Source organism: Takifugu rubripes, chromosome 3, assembly GCF_901000725.2.
Source record: "Takifugu rubripes chromosome 3, fTakRub1.2, whole genome shotgun sequence".
NCBI classification, from domain to species: domain Eukaryota; kingdom Metazoa; phylum Chordata; class Actinopteri; order Tetraodontiformes; family Tetraodontidae; genus Takifugu; species Takifugu rubripes.
Genome location: NC_042287.1, coordinates 15407520 through 15425968, shown reverse-complemented (window position 1 = coordinate 15425968; position 18449 = coordinate 15407520). Strand labels below are relative to the sequence as shown.

General features: G+C 48.9%; 2 protein-coding genes across 5 annotated transcripts; one reads left to right on the top strand and one right to left on the bottom strand.

The window, feature by feature from the left end:
- Window positions 1-831: 831 nt before the first annotated feature.
- On the bottom strand, window positions 832-7927 carry ppp1r3f (protein phosphatase 1, regulatory subunit 3F). 3 transcript variants are annotated; one of them, XM_029833510.1, is made up of 5 exons: window positions 6257-7927; window positions 4631-4677; window positions 4446-4528; window positions 2157-2675; window positions 832-1943 (listed from the first exon to the last, which is right to left on the bottom strand). In XM_029833510.1, exons 1-5 carry the CDS (start codon window positions 7111-7113, stop codon window positions 1821-1823), a joined length of 1629 nt encoding a protein of 542 aa, XP_029689370.1. In that variant the 5' UTR covers window positions 7114-7927; the 3' UTR covers window positions 832-1820. The 3 variants fall into 3 exon arrangements, with proteins under 3 accessions (XP_029689370.1, XP_011601077.2, XP_029689371.1); XM_029833511.1 differs by lacking the exon at window positions 832-1943 and adding an exon at window positions 4190-4216 and having other exon boundaries at window positions 2538-2675; XM_011602775.2 differs by having other exon boundaries at window positions 832-2675.
- Window positions 7928-8143: 216 nt separating this feature from the next.
- On the top strand, window positions 8144-13616 carry tspy (testis specific protein Y-linked). 2 transcript variants are annotated; one of them, XM_029833520.1, is made up of 8 exons: window positions 8144-9466; window positions 9563-9640; window positions 9712-9823; window positions 9931-10085; window positions 11425-11501; window positions 11596-11816; window positions 12053-12100; window positions 12482-13616. In XM_029833520.1, exons 1-8 carry the CDS (start codon window positions 8540-8542, stop codon window positions 12517-12519), a joined length of 1656 nt encoding a protein of 551 aa, XP_029689380.1. In that variant the 5' UTR covers window positions 8144-8539; the 3' UTR covers window positions 12520-13616. The 2 variants fall into 2 exon arrangements, with proteins under 2 accessions (XP_029689380.1, XP_011601034.1); XM_011602732.2 differs by lacking the exon at window positions 12053-12100 and having other exon boundaries at window positions 8145-9466.
- The last annotated feature ends 4833 nt before the right edge of the window (window positions 13617-18449 follow it).

Here is an 18449-nt window from a genome sequence, read left to right as displayed (position 1 = left end):
ACGGCTCATCCGATCAGCAGTATGGATCTAAATGGGTTGGGCTGCCATATTTAAGGAAAGGCCGGAGCACATTAAATCAGACCGACGTCACGTATCCGCCCTGATCTTTGCTAATGAAGTCACGGTGTTGTGCTGCTTTAAGAAGCCACTCATTATTTCCCGGCGAGCGTCTGAGGGTGGAGTTCGCCCTGATTATCCCCGCGGTCACTTTTAAGTCTGCTTAAATCTCTCACGCGCTCCTCGCGGCCTGCGTGGACCTCGTTTAGCTTTAAACCCACAGCCCGACCCCAGGAATAAGGTGCGCTTATATTTATATTATTGCATCATAAATAGTCCGTCACATTTCACAGAGCATGACAGGATCATCACACGCATGAACATCAGTCTCATCTTGCAACGTTCTGACGTCTCGCGTGTCGCCATGACTTCAGTGCAATGCGTGACCTCTGGCGTCCCCCCCCCCCCCAGCTCGGGTTTCTGTCTATTTCCACTTTGAGCAGGGCCGAAGGCTCTGCAGGCAGGAACAATGGCCGTCGAGCAGACCCCAGGCCCTTTCTTCTGGAGTCCTGAAACCAAGATGCTGCCGCTCAAACATGAACACGTCAGTTGGAGTGTGAGCGTTTCTTTACTTTTATGATGGTTTATTAGAATCATTATTTTCTGCGCCGTATATGAATCCGTTTAGAGACTTTATGCATCAGCGATGTCAATTTTGTGTTTGAAGTAGTGAAACAGGTGAAGATGAAATGTTGCCCGTTTCCGTTGAACCCGTATTAAAGTGCATCGTCAATGTTAAATAATATAGACAGGACTAAAGAACGACACGTTACAGTGCTGCTTACAGGGTTCTCTTTAATTTCACTTTCATCGAGTCACACACGGCTTCACAAACACTAACTAGTGAGGACCAGGAGGAAGACTTTGTGTGCAATAGTGAGGAAATGTGAAGGAAGCTGGTGCTCGAGTGAGAAATCTTTTTCCACACATTAAGGCAACAACAGCGTAACAAGTGTCTTCAGTGGTTCTTTTCTTCGTAAAGACGTGGCAGCGCGTGGAATTCAACTAGCAACAAGCTCAAAGTTGTAATGAGAACATTACTGACTGAATCTAACACACACACACACACACACACACACACAGGCCACCTATACACACCATTAGAAACGACTTATTGTTTAACACTTGAAAATATCGCCAGGATTTGTGTCATACCGTCTCCATCAACACTAAAAATCAACAAATATCTCCGCCGTCGGATGAAATCAGGGATCTCAATTAAACTCACAGTGGTCCATATCTACACGTGTGTGTTTCTGGGTTTCTATACTGGCTTAGTTTGGAATCATGAGGCACTTAGAATATATCGCTACTTCCTGCTGCAGGACAAACGTGGAACCATTGAGCAATAGGACGTGGGTGCCGCCATCTTGTGCTGGCGATGTCACCGGGAGCCAAAGGCTGTGCAGCACAGGCTGGAAAACACACATGGGGCTGCCCACACACACAGCACAGCCAAATTTCTGCCAACCGTGACGTTTTGTCCCAATTTTTTGCTATTGCAAACTCAAGATAGCGTTGAACGTGCATTACTGGGGCGTGAAGCCACACACACGACGCAAATATGGCTGATATTTGTGCAAACAATATGAGGGCGTCATGTTTTTTCTCTCCATCCAGCAGGTTTATTTACGTTGCCCATTCAGCTTTATTGAAATACTGCATACGGCCACTAGAGGGCAGTGAGGAAGCTTGTGAATCCGTTTTTGGAGCTCTCGTGCGATACGCTTTTACAGGTATGTGATGCGTTAAGACTGACATGATCACAAGCGCTGCAAGACTAGAAGCAGTCCCATGAAGAAGAGGGTACTGGGTTCCTGGAGCACTATAGACAGGGAGACAATTCCACCCAGGAAGACAGCAGAGGACATTAGATTCCTGCTGATGTCCGGCTCAGCCTGGAGCTCGGAAGCCTCTGTTGTCGAGTTCGCTGGATTCAGGGGAGCATCTTCTCTCTTCGTCTCTGAGACAGCCTGGTCACGTGGGTTCTGACTCGGGTCAGAGGCAAATGGACTCAGAGTTTGGTAGTCCGCTACGTCGGGCGTCACCAGAGTCTCACCTTCCGATCCCGCACGTGCCAGATCTTCTGCCACGGGAGATACAGCTGCGTCACCACGTCTGGCAGAAGCATCTGGCCACGCAGCCGAGGGTCCGCTCGCTCCCTCTGCCACCTCAAGGTCAAAGGTCACGCTGGGGGCAGACGTGCACGCGCAGCCGGTTGGCTTGTTTTCGCTGGTTTCTTCCTGTTCTAATGCTGGCGGTGGATGCGTGTCGGTGGTTTGGAGGTACGAGTCCTCGGAGGGGGGGCGTTCCTCCCCGCCAACCTGAGCCTGCCGTGGCCACGGAGCCGGGGCCGGAGCAGGCGGCTGCGTGGAGGAACCGCCCCCTGTGGGCTCCTCCAACCTCTGACTGCTCACTTCAAAGCTGGGCTGCAACACATCTGGGTGGAGAGATTCGCTGGCACAGGGCACACCGGACACATTAGTTGGGGGGGGGCCTTCGGGAGACATGGAGGGGACGTGTTCACCTGGGGACACAGTGTGGGTGGACAGCATGCTGTCAACAGATGGAGGGTCTGGGTCGGACGGGACGGGGGGACGGCCGGGGTCAAATCCAGTCTGTAAAAATATAATGTTGAGAAAGCTTTTGATAGGGAGAATATAGAGGATATAGACACATTTACAGCACGAGTAATAACGTTTTTATTCTAAGATGGAGTCCATGCTGTCATCAGTCATGAGGAGAATTTGGATTGGGCTTTATTTTCAACTTTCCCATTAAAGCTCTAATGTATGTAATTATATTAAATCATTGTACTTAGAGCCCAGTGACAGTCGCTGATTGATTAAAGATCCAGCCGCCCCCGGTGCCCCCCCACATCTGGGGGCTTTACAGCCTCGTTAGTTTTAAAATAGCAGAGTAGCAACTTCTGACTTTCACTTTTGCTTCTTCTGTCTTCACCAGCGTTAATCCTCAGGCTTGAAAACTGTCAGGATTAGTTCTGGTCTAATAACATTTCCATATTCTCCTTTAACCTTGAATTCTGAGACATCATATGGCAGAAATAAGACCCAAATCCTCAGTCGTGACACTGGCTGCTTACTTCAGCGTGGAACGACAACACCCGTCACCGGAGGTCATTGACATAGGTGCAGTTTTCCAAACAATTTTCTATTAAAACAATTTTAAATGAGCAGGAAAACTTTGGATTTATCCACAGACAAAAAAAAAAGGGCTTTTTCATCCAAAAATGTGAGGAAAACATTATTATTATGGGAAACCTAATCGGCAGATCCTCATGGATAATTATTAGTTGTCTTGACCAGCTCATCATTTACTTGAATTAGATTCTGAAATCAAACTGTAAAACTGAAAACATTCAGACGGAACGACAACGTTCTACCAAAAGGAAAGAACATGCGGGTGAAAACAGACGTAGAAACTCTCAGAAGAGCCTGATGAGAACATGCCTGACGCTGCTTTCATTCATACCAGATCACATTTTCATGCTTCTCTCTCAGTCTCGATTAAATGATCCAGGACTTTAGCTCTAATATGAACCTGAGTCTGTTCTAAAAATCAACATTTGTCTATTTTATTTACTGATTAAGTGCAGCCTGGATAAATAGGACTGGACTCTTCTGTCCCGTCCTCTCTTCTGTCCAGTAAAAAGACGTGAACATGGATGTTGCTGCCTGCGCATCAGCGGTGAGAGCTTCCGGAGCAGCTAATGCTAACGTGGCTAAAATTGAGAAAACCAGCCATAAAGACGGTTTTACAGACTGAATACATTTAAGGCGGAAAGATGGAGGCTGACCATTATACTCAGATAATGTTAATGTTAGCACTCACTGCTGTGCAAGAAAACATTTATAAAATACAACATAAAACCAAAATGTGCTTTTTTTTTTTTTTAAATAAACAGGTTAAAAAGGTTTTTGCTGCAGTCTGTGACTCATTTTCAGTACACTTACTTCCACATAGACACGGACTGGACAACATTAGTGCTGCGATTCTTGTCAAACTGAATTCACCACCTGAGTTTGAATGGAGGCGACATGCACGGTGACACGCGTACAGTCACATAGACACTATAGGACCCATGCTAAAGTGGCGAGAAGCGTGACTTTACCTAAGTTGTTGCTGACGCTTCAATGAGCTGTGGACAATATAGACAAGCAGGCTGGTTTGAATGAAATGTTTGGTATGGTTTAATAGACAGGTGACACCCGTAAAGGGGTAAAGAACTTCTTACCTTCATGAGAACCTATATTAAACTATAATCTACCATCAACAACATGCAAGATTATCTGAATTCAAGAATGTTTTGTACAGTATATGTGAGCCCCCTGCTGGTGAATCAATACACGGAGCTAAAATAGCCTCACCTCAAGGTCCAGCTCTGGATGGATGATGACTGGGCACACTGGGACAGGCCTGAAGAGCCCTGACTGGGCAGCTCCGGCTTCTTCTGCGGATAAATATTTAATTGAATTAATGTAATTACACAGAGATCCACTGTAATGGAGAAACAGGAAAGGGTGGTCTTCCATGCCCTGGGTTCCTACCGTACCTCCTGCCTTTTCCTGATCGTCCTCTGAATCAAACTCATCGTTCATGCTGGAGAAAAAAAAGACGTTTTTGTTGTAAGATCCAAACAACCCACGGTTAACACATGAAACACCTGCGCGGTGTCGATTAGGACAGCGTGATGGCAGATGGTAACGCGGTGTGTTTACACTCAGGATCAACTCTGTTTGTTGTGGGTTTACTCGGCTGGACCGGTTCTAGCTCCGAATGCAGCTTTGGGAAACGAAGGAAGAGCCATGAGAAAGGACAGAAGTCCTTACGATGGTCACGCTCTGTGTCTGCAGCCGCGTCATGGCTGGAGTTCAGAGAGAACATAGCTGGATCGTTAGACAAAGGTCAGACAAAGGTCAGGAAGCATGTGGCAACAGCATCGGCGCCGTGTTTCCTCCTCATGTTACATCATGATCGACTCAAACGTTCATTTTCTTGCAGAGGTTTTGACCTTTTCACCACCTTTTTAAACCCATAGGGTGGACTCTCCAGCCACGTTCAGGCCCGATGGGTCGGGCCCGGCTGCACCGGCGTGCGGGCCTGGTATTAAGCTAGACTGACGCAAACAGCCAGCGACCACATGCAACCAGGACATCTGCCCTGCTCTCAGATGTTCAACAGCAACCCAGTCGACCCCGAGCTGCTCTGGGCCCGTCCACTGTCTGCTCCGTTTTCAACTCTTTCTACCCTCGACTCACCGCTCTCTAATCTCTTCCTAATCCAAACAGCTGCATCAGCGACCAGCATGACGACGACGTCAGTTTATACCCCCTTTGCTCCTTTTATGGGTTCTGCAGCCTCCCCGGCGACCCCGCCTCGGTGCACCCCGGGCATCCTCACAACACGCTGGTGTAACAATAAACCAGCCATTTACATGGTTCTGTCAGGGATTAATTTGTCTTGAGGGCAGGAGGCTGGAGGGAGGGTGCAGATCTAAAATCACACAAGCAAAAGAAGCCAAAATTGTTCTGCTGGCCCATGAAAAGGTCAGAGGTAAATTTAATGCAGGCCTGTAAACGACACCCGCCCTTTGCCTATTTTAATCGCCCTCACGCACCACCGAGTGGGGGCATTCTGCCTGGGGTGTGTACTGGGTTTGGGTCTGGCTGCGCAGGACAGTGAAAACTGGACAATGTAGGTCGCAGAGCTGCTCCGATGGCTTTTGAAAAGTGGGGATTGGGATTAGACTGGTTACAGTCATTCCATGGCTTTAATCTGACAACTCTGAGATTTGAGACTGTCTGAGATCTCTTGGGACATCAGTGATTTCTTTATGCCAGAAATATTTTACCTTTAACTCCCCCCCCCCCCCCCCCCCCCCAACACACACACACACACACACACACACACACACACACACACACACACCCTTGTAGATTACAGTTGTGCAATAACTGTGAGGGTGTGTTCCTGTTTAAACATAAAAGCTGACACACTTCACAAAACCAGGGGAATAAATATGAACATTTTGGTGGATTTGACAGATTAGTTACGATGCTGCGTTTTTGCCTCTTCAAATACTGATATGATGGTATTTTCTTTATTAGAAATGGTAGTAATACAAACTGGCTAGAATGTGTGCGTGTGTGTGTGTGTTAGCACTGGGGTAAAGACTTACCTGTAAACTTTTGGGGGCTTCAAGATACCCCTCGTCCGCTGCGCGCTGACGGTCTCGCGCTCTGAATCGTCTTCATACGACAAAAGCAGGGACACGGCGTAATTCATTGAGAAGTTATTAGCCCAGAAATCGCCCTCAGAGGTCTCGTAGCGCACCACAAACTCAATGCGAGAGTCCTGAGTGACGTAGGGGGGTGCGAAAGACAGCTTGAAGGAGAAGCGGTCGGTGTCTCCATCGTGGGAGCCCTGGACATACTCGGCTGGGTGATCGAAGTAGGTGACCCAGTTGTCCATGGTGGATCTGATATAAACTGCTTTGTGGAAAGAGATGTTGGCCACTCGTATTACACCAGTGAAGGCGAGGGGCTCATCCTGCACTGGGGATATCTGCTCGACCTCCAGTTTGTTAGTGCGCACAGCCTGCAGCAGCGCGCCGCCGCTCAGCGCACTGAAGCAGGGGCGCACGCTGTAGGTCGGCTCCCTCCGGGGCTTTCGGTACTTTGCTTCCTCTTCCTCCCACCTGGCGTTCTCGTCTTCGTCGTCGGTGTCATACGCAGTGAATTCTTTCACATCAGTCAGATCCCCGCCGGTCGTGTCCGCGAATGACACCCGTTTGCCGGCAGACAGCGCTAAGTGGATCCGCATGTACTCGGCGGTCTCGTCGTAGATGGAGGCGCCGCGCTTTCGGGGCACCGGGGAGCATCTCGGGATAAGCCGGATGACCTCGGCGTCATCGTCCTCCTCGTCTTCCTCATCATCCTCCTCGTTTGGAGACCTGCTCGCTTCCTCCCCCGGAGATTTACGAGTTTTAATGGTGCTAAAAAGGCCCTCCGCGCTCGGTATGCTTAGAAAAGACATTTTTACGTAAGAGTCGTCTCATTGAATCTATGCACTGGGAATGCTCATTCGGCGTAGCTTTGGTAGAAGAGCCACATGATTTGCGCAGCAGCGCCGTCCGTGCGCGCAGAGCTGATTGAGCCGAGCGTTTAAGTGGTGCACGTGGAAAACGCGTCTTTCCTGCCCGTGTGACAGTGTCTCCTTGCGTTTACATGGCTTTATGCGCGACTATTTGGCTGCCGCGGCTGAAGGAGCAGCTTCTAATTATAGCTCATAGCCTACCAACCGGGAGCCCCACGTCCCAGATTTGTCATGAAGTTGGTAGAATCCTGCTCCTTCCACTCCCCCCCACCTCCGTGTTCTGTTTGGTTTGGGCTGGTTTAACGGGGGCACATAAACGCCGGTCCGCAGAAACAAATGTCCAGGAAGTTTAACATGTCATATTATCGATAAGAGATTAAGACTGCACGTAGGAATTGTTCCTCTATTAAACTTATATGTGCACGAATGTAGAATATGTACACGACGAGGTGTGTGACATGTCACATAGGTTGACGTGCGTATTTGGGACGCAATGGTGACGCAACTGTTGTATATAGCAGTGCATATTGTGTGTGGATGTGGAATTATAGTTATACAGGCATGTTGAAGGTGGCTCTTTGTTTTAATTATTGGGCTTTGACTCTTCATATCCACAGTCACGCATCAGATATGCTCATCAGACTGATCATTTATACTTAGTATAAAATAGTAAATAAATTATCAGGTATATGCCTGGTTTTTGGGAAAATTGTTCAATCGTGAAACAACAGAGACGTAATGACATTCCTCTGTTTCAGTGCCAATTTAAAAAAAAATAAGAACTCTCAGAATAAATAAAGCTTAAAAAATAAATTCCCGTAATTTACTGTGTAGTTGCCCGCCCTTAACCATTAAAAGGCCGTGAACACACCCTTGACGCTGATTGGCTCAGACGTTTGAGCGCGGCGGAGCGCAGCCAATCAGAAGATTGTTTTCCCATCATGTCGATTCGCGGATAAGCGAGCTAACATAATGCAAAACACAAACTAACGTAAAGAACGCCCTTTGTTGCGGAAGTCGGCTCGGCCCTGGAAGCTCCGTTTCTTCGGAATAAAACCTACTGCTTGGAGCTGCACCCATGGAAACGTGGCTCAGCTATTACGGTGAAGATATCCGAATTTTGTAGCGCGGGCTAGCTAACGTTAGCACTAGCTCGCTAGCTTTTGACGTCCGCCAGGCCGCGAGGAAACACAAGAGCGTCTTCTTCTGCGTTCGTCGATAATGTAGTTTCAAACTCTCTCGGTCACAGAGTTAAATCGAGTGTTTATATTCCACAGGCTCGGTCGTTGGGTTGTTTTTAAAATCGGGTTTTACGCTCAGCCTGCGGGGTACCTATCGTGATCGGTGTTTTGGCTAGCTAGCCAGCATGAGTGAAGTGACGGACTGCAAACGGTCCGCCGAGTCTGCGTCGCGGAAACGGTGTCCATCACCCGATCGGGACGAGGGGGACACTGTCGCTAGCAAATCTTTGAAAGTGGGTGACGAGCTGCCAAAGGTCATCTCGGAAAGCCGCAAAAGCAACGAGGCTGATAGCAACTTTAAAGAAAGGGCTGAAAGCGAGGCCAACTCAAAAGAGGGGGAAGAAACAGCTGTTGTGCAAACGGATGGGGGAACAGGTGGCACCGGTGCACGGCCCGGGAGCAACTCCGGTGCACGGTGTGATAAAAACAAGCATCCACGGTCTCCGGACGCACGCACCGGTGCACAGGAGGACACGGAGAAAAAAGAGACAGAAGAGCTTCCATCCACGCATCGGTCCGATGCTGCAGCCATAGTAGCTGCTGAGGCGCTGGCCAGTCTGACCGGAGGAGACGAGGAAGACAGCGAGACTCCATGCTCCTCAGAAAAGGCTAGACACATGAAACAGGGAGGTAAACTGAAACTAAAAGGGTCCCAGCACTCCTCCAGGGTAGGCTCCAAGACGCAGGCTGTGGCTGCAGACAGCTCCACATCCGTGCACAGCGCCACCAGAGAAGACGCCAGTGATCTGCCAGAAGGTGAAGAAGGTGACGAATCGTTATCCGGATCATCCTCCACCCCGAGCTCTTCCTTCCCGTCGGACAACGAGGACAACGACGATGGGGAGTGCGCCATCGTCTCCGTTAAGATGGCCCCGGAGATGAGGCAGTCCGTCGCCCTGCTGGCGCAGGTACAGATGAGGCTGGAGGCTCTGGAGAAGAAAAGCGCCCGGCTCCACCAGCGGCTGGAACTCAAGATTAACCGTCAGCGTCGACCACATCTGGATCAGCGCAGCTCCATCGCAAAAACCATCCCGGGCTTCTGGGTGACGGCTGTATCCTTAAAAACGTTCAGGTCCTGCCCCCCCCCCCCCCTTCAGGTATACAAAGACACCACAATAACAACGATTCCTTAACTTTTAATGTGCCAGCTGTTGAACCATCCACATCTGTCGGCTCACATCGACGAGACGGACGAAGATGCGCTCAGTTACATGACGGATCTGGAGGTAAGGAGAGCGGGTTGGTACCAGGCCCGGGTCCGGTGGTCTGAGCAGACGTTTCTTCATGTCTCCCTCAGATCGAGTCTTTCGATAATAATAAAGTGGGCCACAGGATCCGTTTCCACTTCAGGCGGAATCCTTACTTCCAGAACAACATCATCATGAAGGAGATCCACGTCGGGATGAGAGGTGAACAGAAAAAGACGTGGCCTTGTTCTTTGATCTTCCTTTTAACCTCTGAATTAACCAGTTTAAAGTAGCGACCTCGGCATTTTAATCCCGATTCCGTCCCACAGGAGCGCCCACGTCCTTCTCCAACCCCATCCTGTGGCACCGGGGTCAGAACTTGACGGCCAACAGCGAACCCAGGAAGTCCTCACGTGGAGTCTATCAGACCTTTTTCAACTGGTTCAGTGACCATAGCAACCCAAGACAGGATGACGTAGCGCAGGTACGGGGGTCTGTCGCCGGGGCTGGTTGGTCTCAGACAGTGCTTCTCAATTAATTTCTGTTACGCCCCCCCTAGGAAGAAGAAAACATTTTGCGCCCCCCCCCCACTCTCCGCTGTGACTATTAGTATCATTTGTCTAGGAAATTGTTATAAGTACACCCCTGCATAACATTGTATCCTTATTAACATTAAAGAAAACAAAAAAAGGAAAAAGAAATATAGGCCAACGTACAACAAAGAATAGCTTTATTAACATTGTTTTTTAGTCTGTAACAGAAACGATATAAAGTGCATCAATTAAGATTAAGATTAAGATGAATTTTATTCATCCCCATGGGGAAATTGAATTAACCTGAAATTCAAAATAAAATTAAATTCTTATTGAAACTATAAACTCACAAAGCGGGAAGATTGTTGCCAATATTCAGCACGTTTTCGCTGAAAAAACTCAAGCGGCTGATCAGCGTGACTGGGGTGTAATGTCTTTAAGTGAGGGTTAGGGTTAACCAGGGTTAGGGTTAACCAGGGTTAGGGTTATCAGCATGACTGGGGTGTAATGTCTTTAAGTGAGGGTTAGGGTTAACCAGGGTTAGGGTTATCAGCATGACTGGGGTGTAATGTCTTTAAGTGAGGGTTAGGGTTAACCAGGGTTAGGGTTATCAGCATGACTGGGGTGTAATGTCTTTAAGTGAGGGTTAGGGTTAACCAGGGTTAGGGTTATCAGCATGACTGGGGTGTAATGTCTTTAAGTTAGGGTTAGCCAGGGTTAGGGTTAACCAGGGTTAGGGTTAACCAGGGTTAGGGTTAGCCAGGGTTAGGGTTAACCAGGGTTAGGGTTAACCAGGGTTAGGGTTATCAGCGTGACTGGGGTGTAATGTCTTTAAGTGACGCCTTCATTTATTTGGCTTCATGCTGTCCTGCCAACATTTTTAGACACAGTAAACACACCGGTCTTTCCTCGTCTCTCACCGTAGTCACAGTGAAGCCAAGCGCTATAAAGGCTTCGTCATATTTCCTCGTCTTAGCTTTCGTTTGTCTCATTATCTCCGCCTTTGTCTTCATCACTGTTAAGTATTTTTTCATGCTGTCTCTTGATGGTTTGTTCACTGCACTTCTTATCTCTCGCTCTGTGGTGTGTGCGCGCGAATGCTCGGTGCAAACAAACTCTACACCATAGAGCTAATACTGCCTGCGCACACTCTGGCAATGAGAGCGCCACTGCCACCTACTGTAGTGGATGTGCAATTACACTTTATTCTAGTACGGGGGCGCGCCCCACTATTTGAGAAGGGCTGATCTAAGAGAACGCGTGCGCTGACGTGTTTGTGCTTTTACTCAGATTCTCAAAGACGACCTGTACAGAGACCCTCTGAGATACTACCTAACGCCACTCTGGGAGCCGAGAGAGAACGGCAGGTAAGCCACGCGAGCCCGGCTCGAACCGCGGTCGTGACTCTGCAGGCGTGTTTTCCCCTGACGTTGACGTGTCCGTCCGTCCGTCCGTCTCCAGCGGTGGCAGCGGGGCCAGGACAGCCGACAACAGCAAGGGAGACGAGTGTGTGGTGATCTCGGACTCGGACGATGAGCCGGATGAAGACGAGCCCAATCCAGGGAACGTCATGGAGCAGCAGCAGCAGGAGGAGGAGGAGGAGGAGGAGGATGGTGATGACGCTGACGAAGAGGAGGAGGAGGAGGAAGAAGAGGAGGACGAGGAGAGGGGTCCAAGTGCTGGTCAGTGCTCAAGTTAAACACAAAACCTCTGTTTCCTCACGGATTCAAACAGCTTCACCGGCCAGTTAAACAATACCTAACGCCACATTTGAGCGATTAAAGCCTTTTTTGGCAGGGACGTAATAAAGAATCAGGTTGGGTGTCACGAGTGAGGGGTTCGGGGCTTGTGTTGTAGCTGTGTAAATGTCTGGGTGATGCAGGCTGAACTGAAAAGACAGGAAATATGTCCTCCCCAGATGAGAGCCCAGATGGGAAGGCTGATGATGGGGAAATTGTGATTGACGGTAAGACGCCACTCGACAGCAGCGCTGCAAATTGTTCCAACACTGTTCCAACAGTCAGATCAGCCAGGGGCTCGGGGAGCTTTTTCAGTCGGCTACACAGACGATAGGACGGCTCTGTGACTCGCTGGGCCACCAGCGCCCCCTGACGGCACATTTCTACCTGCTGTCTGCAGCTCCTGAGCAGGGAAAACGATTGGCAATATCTCCTGATTCCCAAACAGGAAGATTCAACACTGGTTTATGAGTCTGTCATGGATATATGGAAATAGGGGGATTCAATCTCAAGTTCAGGGGGGGGGGGACTACATTACCCACAATTCCACACTGTGCTCATCTTGAGTAGAAAACGTGGTTTTATAGTCTGTTCTTTCTTTCTTCCAGGCTCTGACGACAGCGAGCAGGACGACGAGGAGCCCTGAGAGGGAGGAAGCTCATCATCTCAGTCGTTGAGGAGACAAACACCACCAGAGAAAACTGTCATCTTATGCACAGAATTCTTGTTTCATAGTGAAAAAACGAAATCTTCAGGGGTATCTGCTGTAACAATAAAGCCAAGACAGCCTGTTTCTATTAATACAGTCTGAGCTGTGTATTATGATGGGTTCTAATTCACCTTTTTCAAACCTATTTTTTCTAAACCAGTGCATAATTTATTGAGGTGTGTGTCAGAAATTGTGCGTTTAGGAACTGTTCTGATATAAAGTGGACCATCCAACACCTTATATATGGTCAGGGGTGACTTTTGGCTGCTTTTTACCGTTTAAAAACGACAAAAACTCCACAAACTAAATTGCTATTTGATACTTTTCAGATGCACTCAGTACTGAACCAAAATTTGCTCTCAGGGATGATCGCTTACTGACATTTACGCTCGGATATTATGACCTGCATAGGCAAACGTGTAAACTGTAGTGAACAGGAATAGAATCTTTAAATATGCTAACTGTGTTTCTCCTTTTCCATCCGTGCGTCGGCCACATCTGGTGTTTGAAGTTGTAGATTGACCAACTTTTTTTTAAATTTTTTTTTTATCCCCTTTATTTTTTACGACACTTCTGAATATGTAGCTTCGGGTTTATTTTTTAACTTTAGATCTCCGCTAAACTTTCATGTAATAATTTGTATGTTTTATAATACTTGTATTTATTAACTTTGGGGTTTCTTTCTGTTGTGTGCGTCCATGAAGGCATGCCCATTGTCATGAACTTTGAGGAAAAGTGGCGACGTACAAAGCTAAATCTGTGCACAGTGAGTAACTGTCAGTAAACTTCACAGCAACATTGTGGGTTGCATAGCAACAAAAAAAATTGTGCTTATTTTTTTTTCTTGGAAATGAGCTTCTGGAAGGTTTTGTTAAGTCATGAATACACTCGAGATAATTTTATTTGTTGTGTTTATAGAACACTGTAGTTTCCTAGGATATCTATACTTGTTTCTTTTGGTCATTTCAATTTTATTCTTCTTTGCTTTAAATAAATGTCCATCTTTAAATAAAGTAATGTGGGCTGTTCCCATCCTCCGGCCTCCTTCAAGTTACTGTTAAAATGTTTTGGGGGGGGGTTGCCTGCTTGTGGAGGTCAGGGGTCAACCTATGGGTGTATGTAAATCATGTTGTATAAATAAAGTTACATTGAATTTGAATAACGATTTCATACGCCTGGGGATCCCTCCGGATGAGCTGGAGGAGGTAGCTGGGGAGAGGGAAGTCTGGGCTTCTCTCCTTAGGCTGCTGCCCCCGCGACCCGACCCCGGATGGATGGATTTCATACGCTATAGAAATAAATGAAACATTTCCGCCATCGAAACTGTACTTAAACCCTAATTTTTCACTCGGCAGCGAAAAAATAAATACGGTTTAAAAGTGTGAACGCAAAGAGCCGCAGGGTGGCGCTGTTGACCCGATTATTGTCCCCTTTACTGCTCGACCTCGGGGCAATCTTGGATGGAGTCGCTTCAGCGGGGCTGTTCTGATGTCTGATTCACTGTCTTTAATCCTTCTCGTGTCCATAAAGCAGAAACAGCAGAATATTGCGGCCTTAAATCACCTTCCTGCCAACATGGCTGACGCTGATTCCATTTTATCCCCCCCCCCCCCCCCCCACGATAACGTCCTGCTTCTTTTCCCTCGCCAGAACCGACACCTTCGCGGCGCTGCGCTGCAGCCGCCCCCAGGCGAGACATTTTTGGGCAGGTCCGGACAGCAGCGGTGTCGCAACGGTACACTTAAACCCTCGATTCCACTTTTAATGCACAGCTATAAATATTCCACCGGAGCCGGAGGCGCTGCGGCACCGGGCCGCGCGGCCTCGGACGGGCGTTCGCTGTTAATACCGATGAGGGAACCGCGCCGTTGCCCGGTGAAACGATCCCCGGCGAAACGCTTCGTCTCATCCTTGATGCGGCTTCATTCCGCCCGCGTGTTTTCGTGGTTATGAATTAAAGATGGTTCAGCTTCCTGCAATATTGATCGCGACAAACTAAGTACAGATTGGTGAGACAACAGAGCCGCCCTGGGGCCGCGGGGACGGTCCGCCGAGCCGCCCCTAGGCGTGAGGGTGGCGGGGACTGGGGGGGTAAAACGGATTCCCAGTGTCAACTACACTCCCCTGGGTTTCTGCTGGACACAAATCACCTTGTCAAGATGCTTTATGTTCTCACGTTCGCGCGGGAGTTCAACAGAATCTCGCTGCGATGATAAATGGAGGAGGAACAGAGCAACATTCTTCCCATAATTCCTCCCCAGTGACGGATGGCGGCACGGACATTTTCCCATGTGCAGTGTATAAAAAGGCCCCTGCGCTGCCCTCCAGGGGCCCTGACTACCAAATATCTCTGAATGCGCGCGGTGGTCTGGGTTGCCCGCCCCCCTCCCCAACGTGCACTATTCTCCAGACGCGTTATAGCCACTCGGTTAATCAAGATTGAACAAACAGCGCGGAGGGAACCCAGAGAAAATAGAATGGAACGGCTCTGATGGAAGGAAACGGATGAGTGCGGCGATAAGAGGAGCTGCGCGCGAGCGGCCAGACACGCGCAGCAGATGGATGAGTCTTATCTGGGAGATCACAGAGTGCACGCTCACGCCTAGACCCGCGCACAGGGAGCCACCATCACAGCAGACAGATGAACCGGCCGGCCCTCCACCAATCACAGCGCGCATACTGTACGCGCCAGCCGCACGCGCACACCTACACGCCGCCGCCTGACAGGGTGAACAGATTGCGGCGCCTCCACTGGTTCCTCCGCGTGCGTGACATTAAAATTCACCTGGAGTCCGAAGGATGTGTGCACAGGGTGGAGAGAGGAAGAGTGCGCGCCGAGATAAGAGAAGTCATTTTCATTTTAATTCAGACCGAGTGCGTGTGCGTAAAAGGGGACGCGTGTGTTTGTCACGCGTCCGCGTGCACGCACTGCATTTTTTTTTAGCACTGCAAATCTAATTATTAGATCATGTTTATGGAGGTTAAGCCGAAGTCAAACCAAAAAAATGTATTCACCCAAATTGAATTCTGGTTTCGGCGGGTTAACGTTGCTGGAACGTCTCATTAAAGCCTCCCCGGATCTGTTTCCCTCCTGGGGAAGTATTTATTCCTCCTGGGGAAGTATTTATTCCTCCTGGGGAAGTATTTTTCCCTCCTGGGGAAGTATTTATTCCTCCTGGGGAAGTATTTATTCCTCCTGGGGAAGTATTTATTAACGAAGGTTAATAATATTAACGAAGGTTAATAAATACTTCCCCAGGAACGCAGATGTTTTCACGGTCTAAAAACGTCTCTTTCTTTGCATCATGGACCTCATTGTGCGCTAAACCATCGAGCAGCTGCTGCGGGATTCTGCAGGAGCGCGGGCACGTTTACCTCAGGAGTCACGCTGCTCACTCACCTGCCCCCCCCCCCACACACACACACACACCTCATTTATTCATGTGCAGTAGAGCCCCTCTGCTATTTGGGCCTTTTCTCCAGCAGCTGTTGCTTCTCCCGGCTGCGTTGCGGAGCGCCGACCTCATCCGCGGCCAGATGGCGGCTGGATGGCTGCAGACGGAGCTCCGTGGTGGGGAGGCCCAGCCTGAGAGCTCCTCTTCATGGTTCGCTGTAAAAGAAACAGCAATCGCCTCGCTTTCACTGGAGCGTGAGGCTGGAATTTGGTATCTGTGCACTTAATGTCAGAGAGGGTTTCCACAGGAGGTTTTTCTTTGACAGCCAGCGATGTGTGAAGGTCGCGGATGTCACGCAGCACCTGCTCCATTTACCTCATACTGGGTTTACATTCTTCCTGATGCTGACGAATCTGATGCGTCTGAGGGATTTAACCTGCCCAGAGGGGTCAAAGGTCAACCTGTCATCACACCCCATTTATCCAGGAGCTCCTCCAGACATCTTGCTGTCGGCCCAGTGTTCTAATCAACCTGGGGTCCATTCTGCCGTTGTTTCCTCACACTCACAGAACAGAAGCGCTTGTTTACGGAGGACGAAGAGCCGCCGCTGCCTCTGGCGCCATGAGGCAGCGGCGTGCGCGTGCCGATGGGACGGAGCTGCAGGTAAACACCGCTGATGACGGCGGTGGGGGGAGGGGAGGGTCCGGTGTCCGAGCGCACCAGGAAACCCAAACTTGACACAGCACAGAGTCGTTTCCTGGAGGTGCCTCCTGTGGGGCGGGCGGGGAACAAAGACTCCCTCCTTCACCCACCCACGCACACACACACACACGCACAGAGCAGTGATTCACATCTGGCTGATGCCCAGTTTGAGATAGCGTGTTCCCAGCATGCCAATGAATCAAAATTCAGCATTAAAAAAAAGGATGAGTAGCATGAAAACCTGTCCAGGACAGCCGGGAAGAGGCCTCCCCTTTGACCTCTTACTCGCTGCTTCGTGTGTTTACCTGTTCAGAGTTCTCCCATGAAAAATCGGCCTTTCCAGCCATTTGTTTACGTGTGTTAAAGGCTTCCGAGGGGTACTTGAAGACATTCCACTGTGATCCAAGGCTTTTAGAGGCTTTTATCTTTGCAGCAGGAGTGGCTAAATACATTTTTAAACAAAGTTCCGGGTGGCTTTCAGACTTCGGATTTCTTCCCAGGCAGCTTAAGCTCCGTTCGTGTGAATCTCACATGACCGGGTGCATAAGTAGGTCGCACCTTGGTCCAGGTGCCCCTAATGACCAACTGGAGTCACGCTGGACTGGCTAGCACATCTGAACCCTGTTTATTCACTCTCTTTTTTTAGCTTGAGTCCAGTTTGGATCACGCTCTGGGCGGGGCTTAGTCCCGTGCTGCATTCGGCCACCAGGGGGCGCCACTTTTAAACGCTATTATGTTACAGCTTCTGTCATTCAGGCCTGCAGCTCATTCACTCTTTTGTACCCTCTGTGGTGCGTCAGAACTTTCCACCCAAAAAACCCCAGTCACAATGAGGACCGTTTTGATTTGGAGCTGGAGGCGCCGTTGACGGGATGGATGCCCTTTGTGCCGGCCCCCCTCCCTCCTCCACGCTGCTTTGTCACCGTTGTCATGAGCACCGGGAGCCAGCCAGAGTGGAATCCCAGGAATCTTTTTTTTTTGAGGTGACCTGACTGTGGTGTGGGGAGTAACAGTGACATTCTGGGCCCCTCTTAAATAGTGAATCGAGGCTCTGCATCATGTATAAGAATAGGCTGCAGCCTTCCTGAGACATGAGGAAAAACATTTATATAAACCAGCCACTGGGTGCCCATCGCAGCACTGAATTATTCAGCTTTAATAAACTCAAAGTGAACCTCTGAAATGACCACTTTTTACTCCCGGGTGCAGCATTGTTCCGGTCCACTACAGTTTATGGGCAAATAGGTCTATTGACTTAGGTTTTACTGCGCTCCTTTTGCTTAATACTTGTATTTACTTGTCATTTTCTATGGACGAGATGAATTAAATGAGTTACTTGACCACATTTCTTTCATAATTCTCGACTTAAACTCGGCCTTTTAAAAAAATTGCTTCTTTCCTTTTTCCGATTCAAACCTACAACCGAAAAATCATGAATAATATCCAAGTAATCAACAAGAAAACAAAACAACCAACGGCAAGTTGAATAATACATATATGCTGTGCTCGTCATCATAAAATAGCTTTTGTCCCTCGTTCCTTTGTTTCCAAAATGGACGAAAACTGGAATAATTGTACTGGAGCCTTTTTAAAAATGCTGCTGCAGAGACATTTTCCCGTACAGTCATTTTTAAAAGATTGATATTTGATAATTCCATATTTCTAAACGCATACAAAGGTGTTTCTACCTGTCCGTCAGATAAGTGGGGCAGTTCTGGGTGCAGCCCTCTGGTGTGGGCGAGTGAGCAGCTCCCCAGCAGCGACAGGGTT

Excerpts from the sequence above, each read along its gene's own strand:
- ppp1r3f (XM_011602775.2), bottom strand. The coding sequence starts at position 7,113 with ATGTCTTTTCTAAGCATACCGAGCGCGGAGGGCCTTTTTAGCACCATT. Across the intron at positions 4,678-6,256 it reads AAGCCCCCAAAAGTTTACAG|CATGAACGATGAGTTTGATT; the intron begins GTAAGTCTTTAC and ends TTTTTTCTCCAG. Across the intron at positions 2,676-4,445 it reads ATCCAGAGCTGGACCTTGAG|ACTGGATTTGACCCCGGCCG; the intron begins GTGAGGCTATTT and ends ATATTTTTACAG.
- tspy (XM_029833520.1), top strand. The coding sequence starts at position 8,540 with ATGAGTGAAGTGACGGACTGCAAACGGTCCGCCGAGTCTGCGTCGCGG. Across the intron at positions 9,824-9,930 it reads GATCCACGTCGGGATGAGAG|GAGCGCCCACGTCCTTCTCC; the intron begins GTGAACAGAAAA and ends TCCGTCCCACAG. Across the intron at positions 10,086-11,424 it reads GACAGGATGACGTAGCGCAG|ATTCTCAAAGACGACCTGTA; the intron begins GTACGGGGGTCT and ends GCTTTTACTCAG.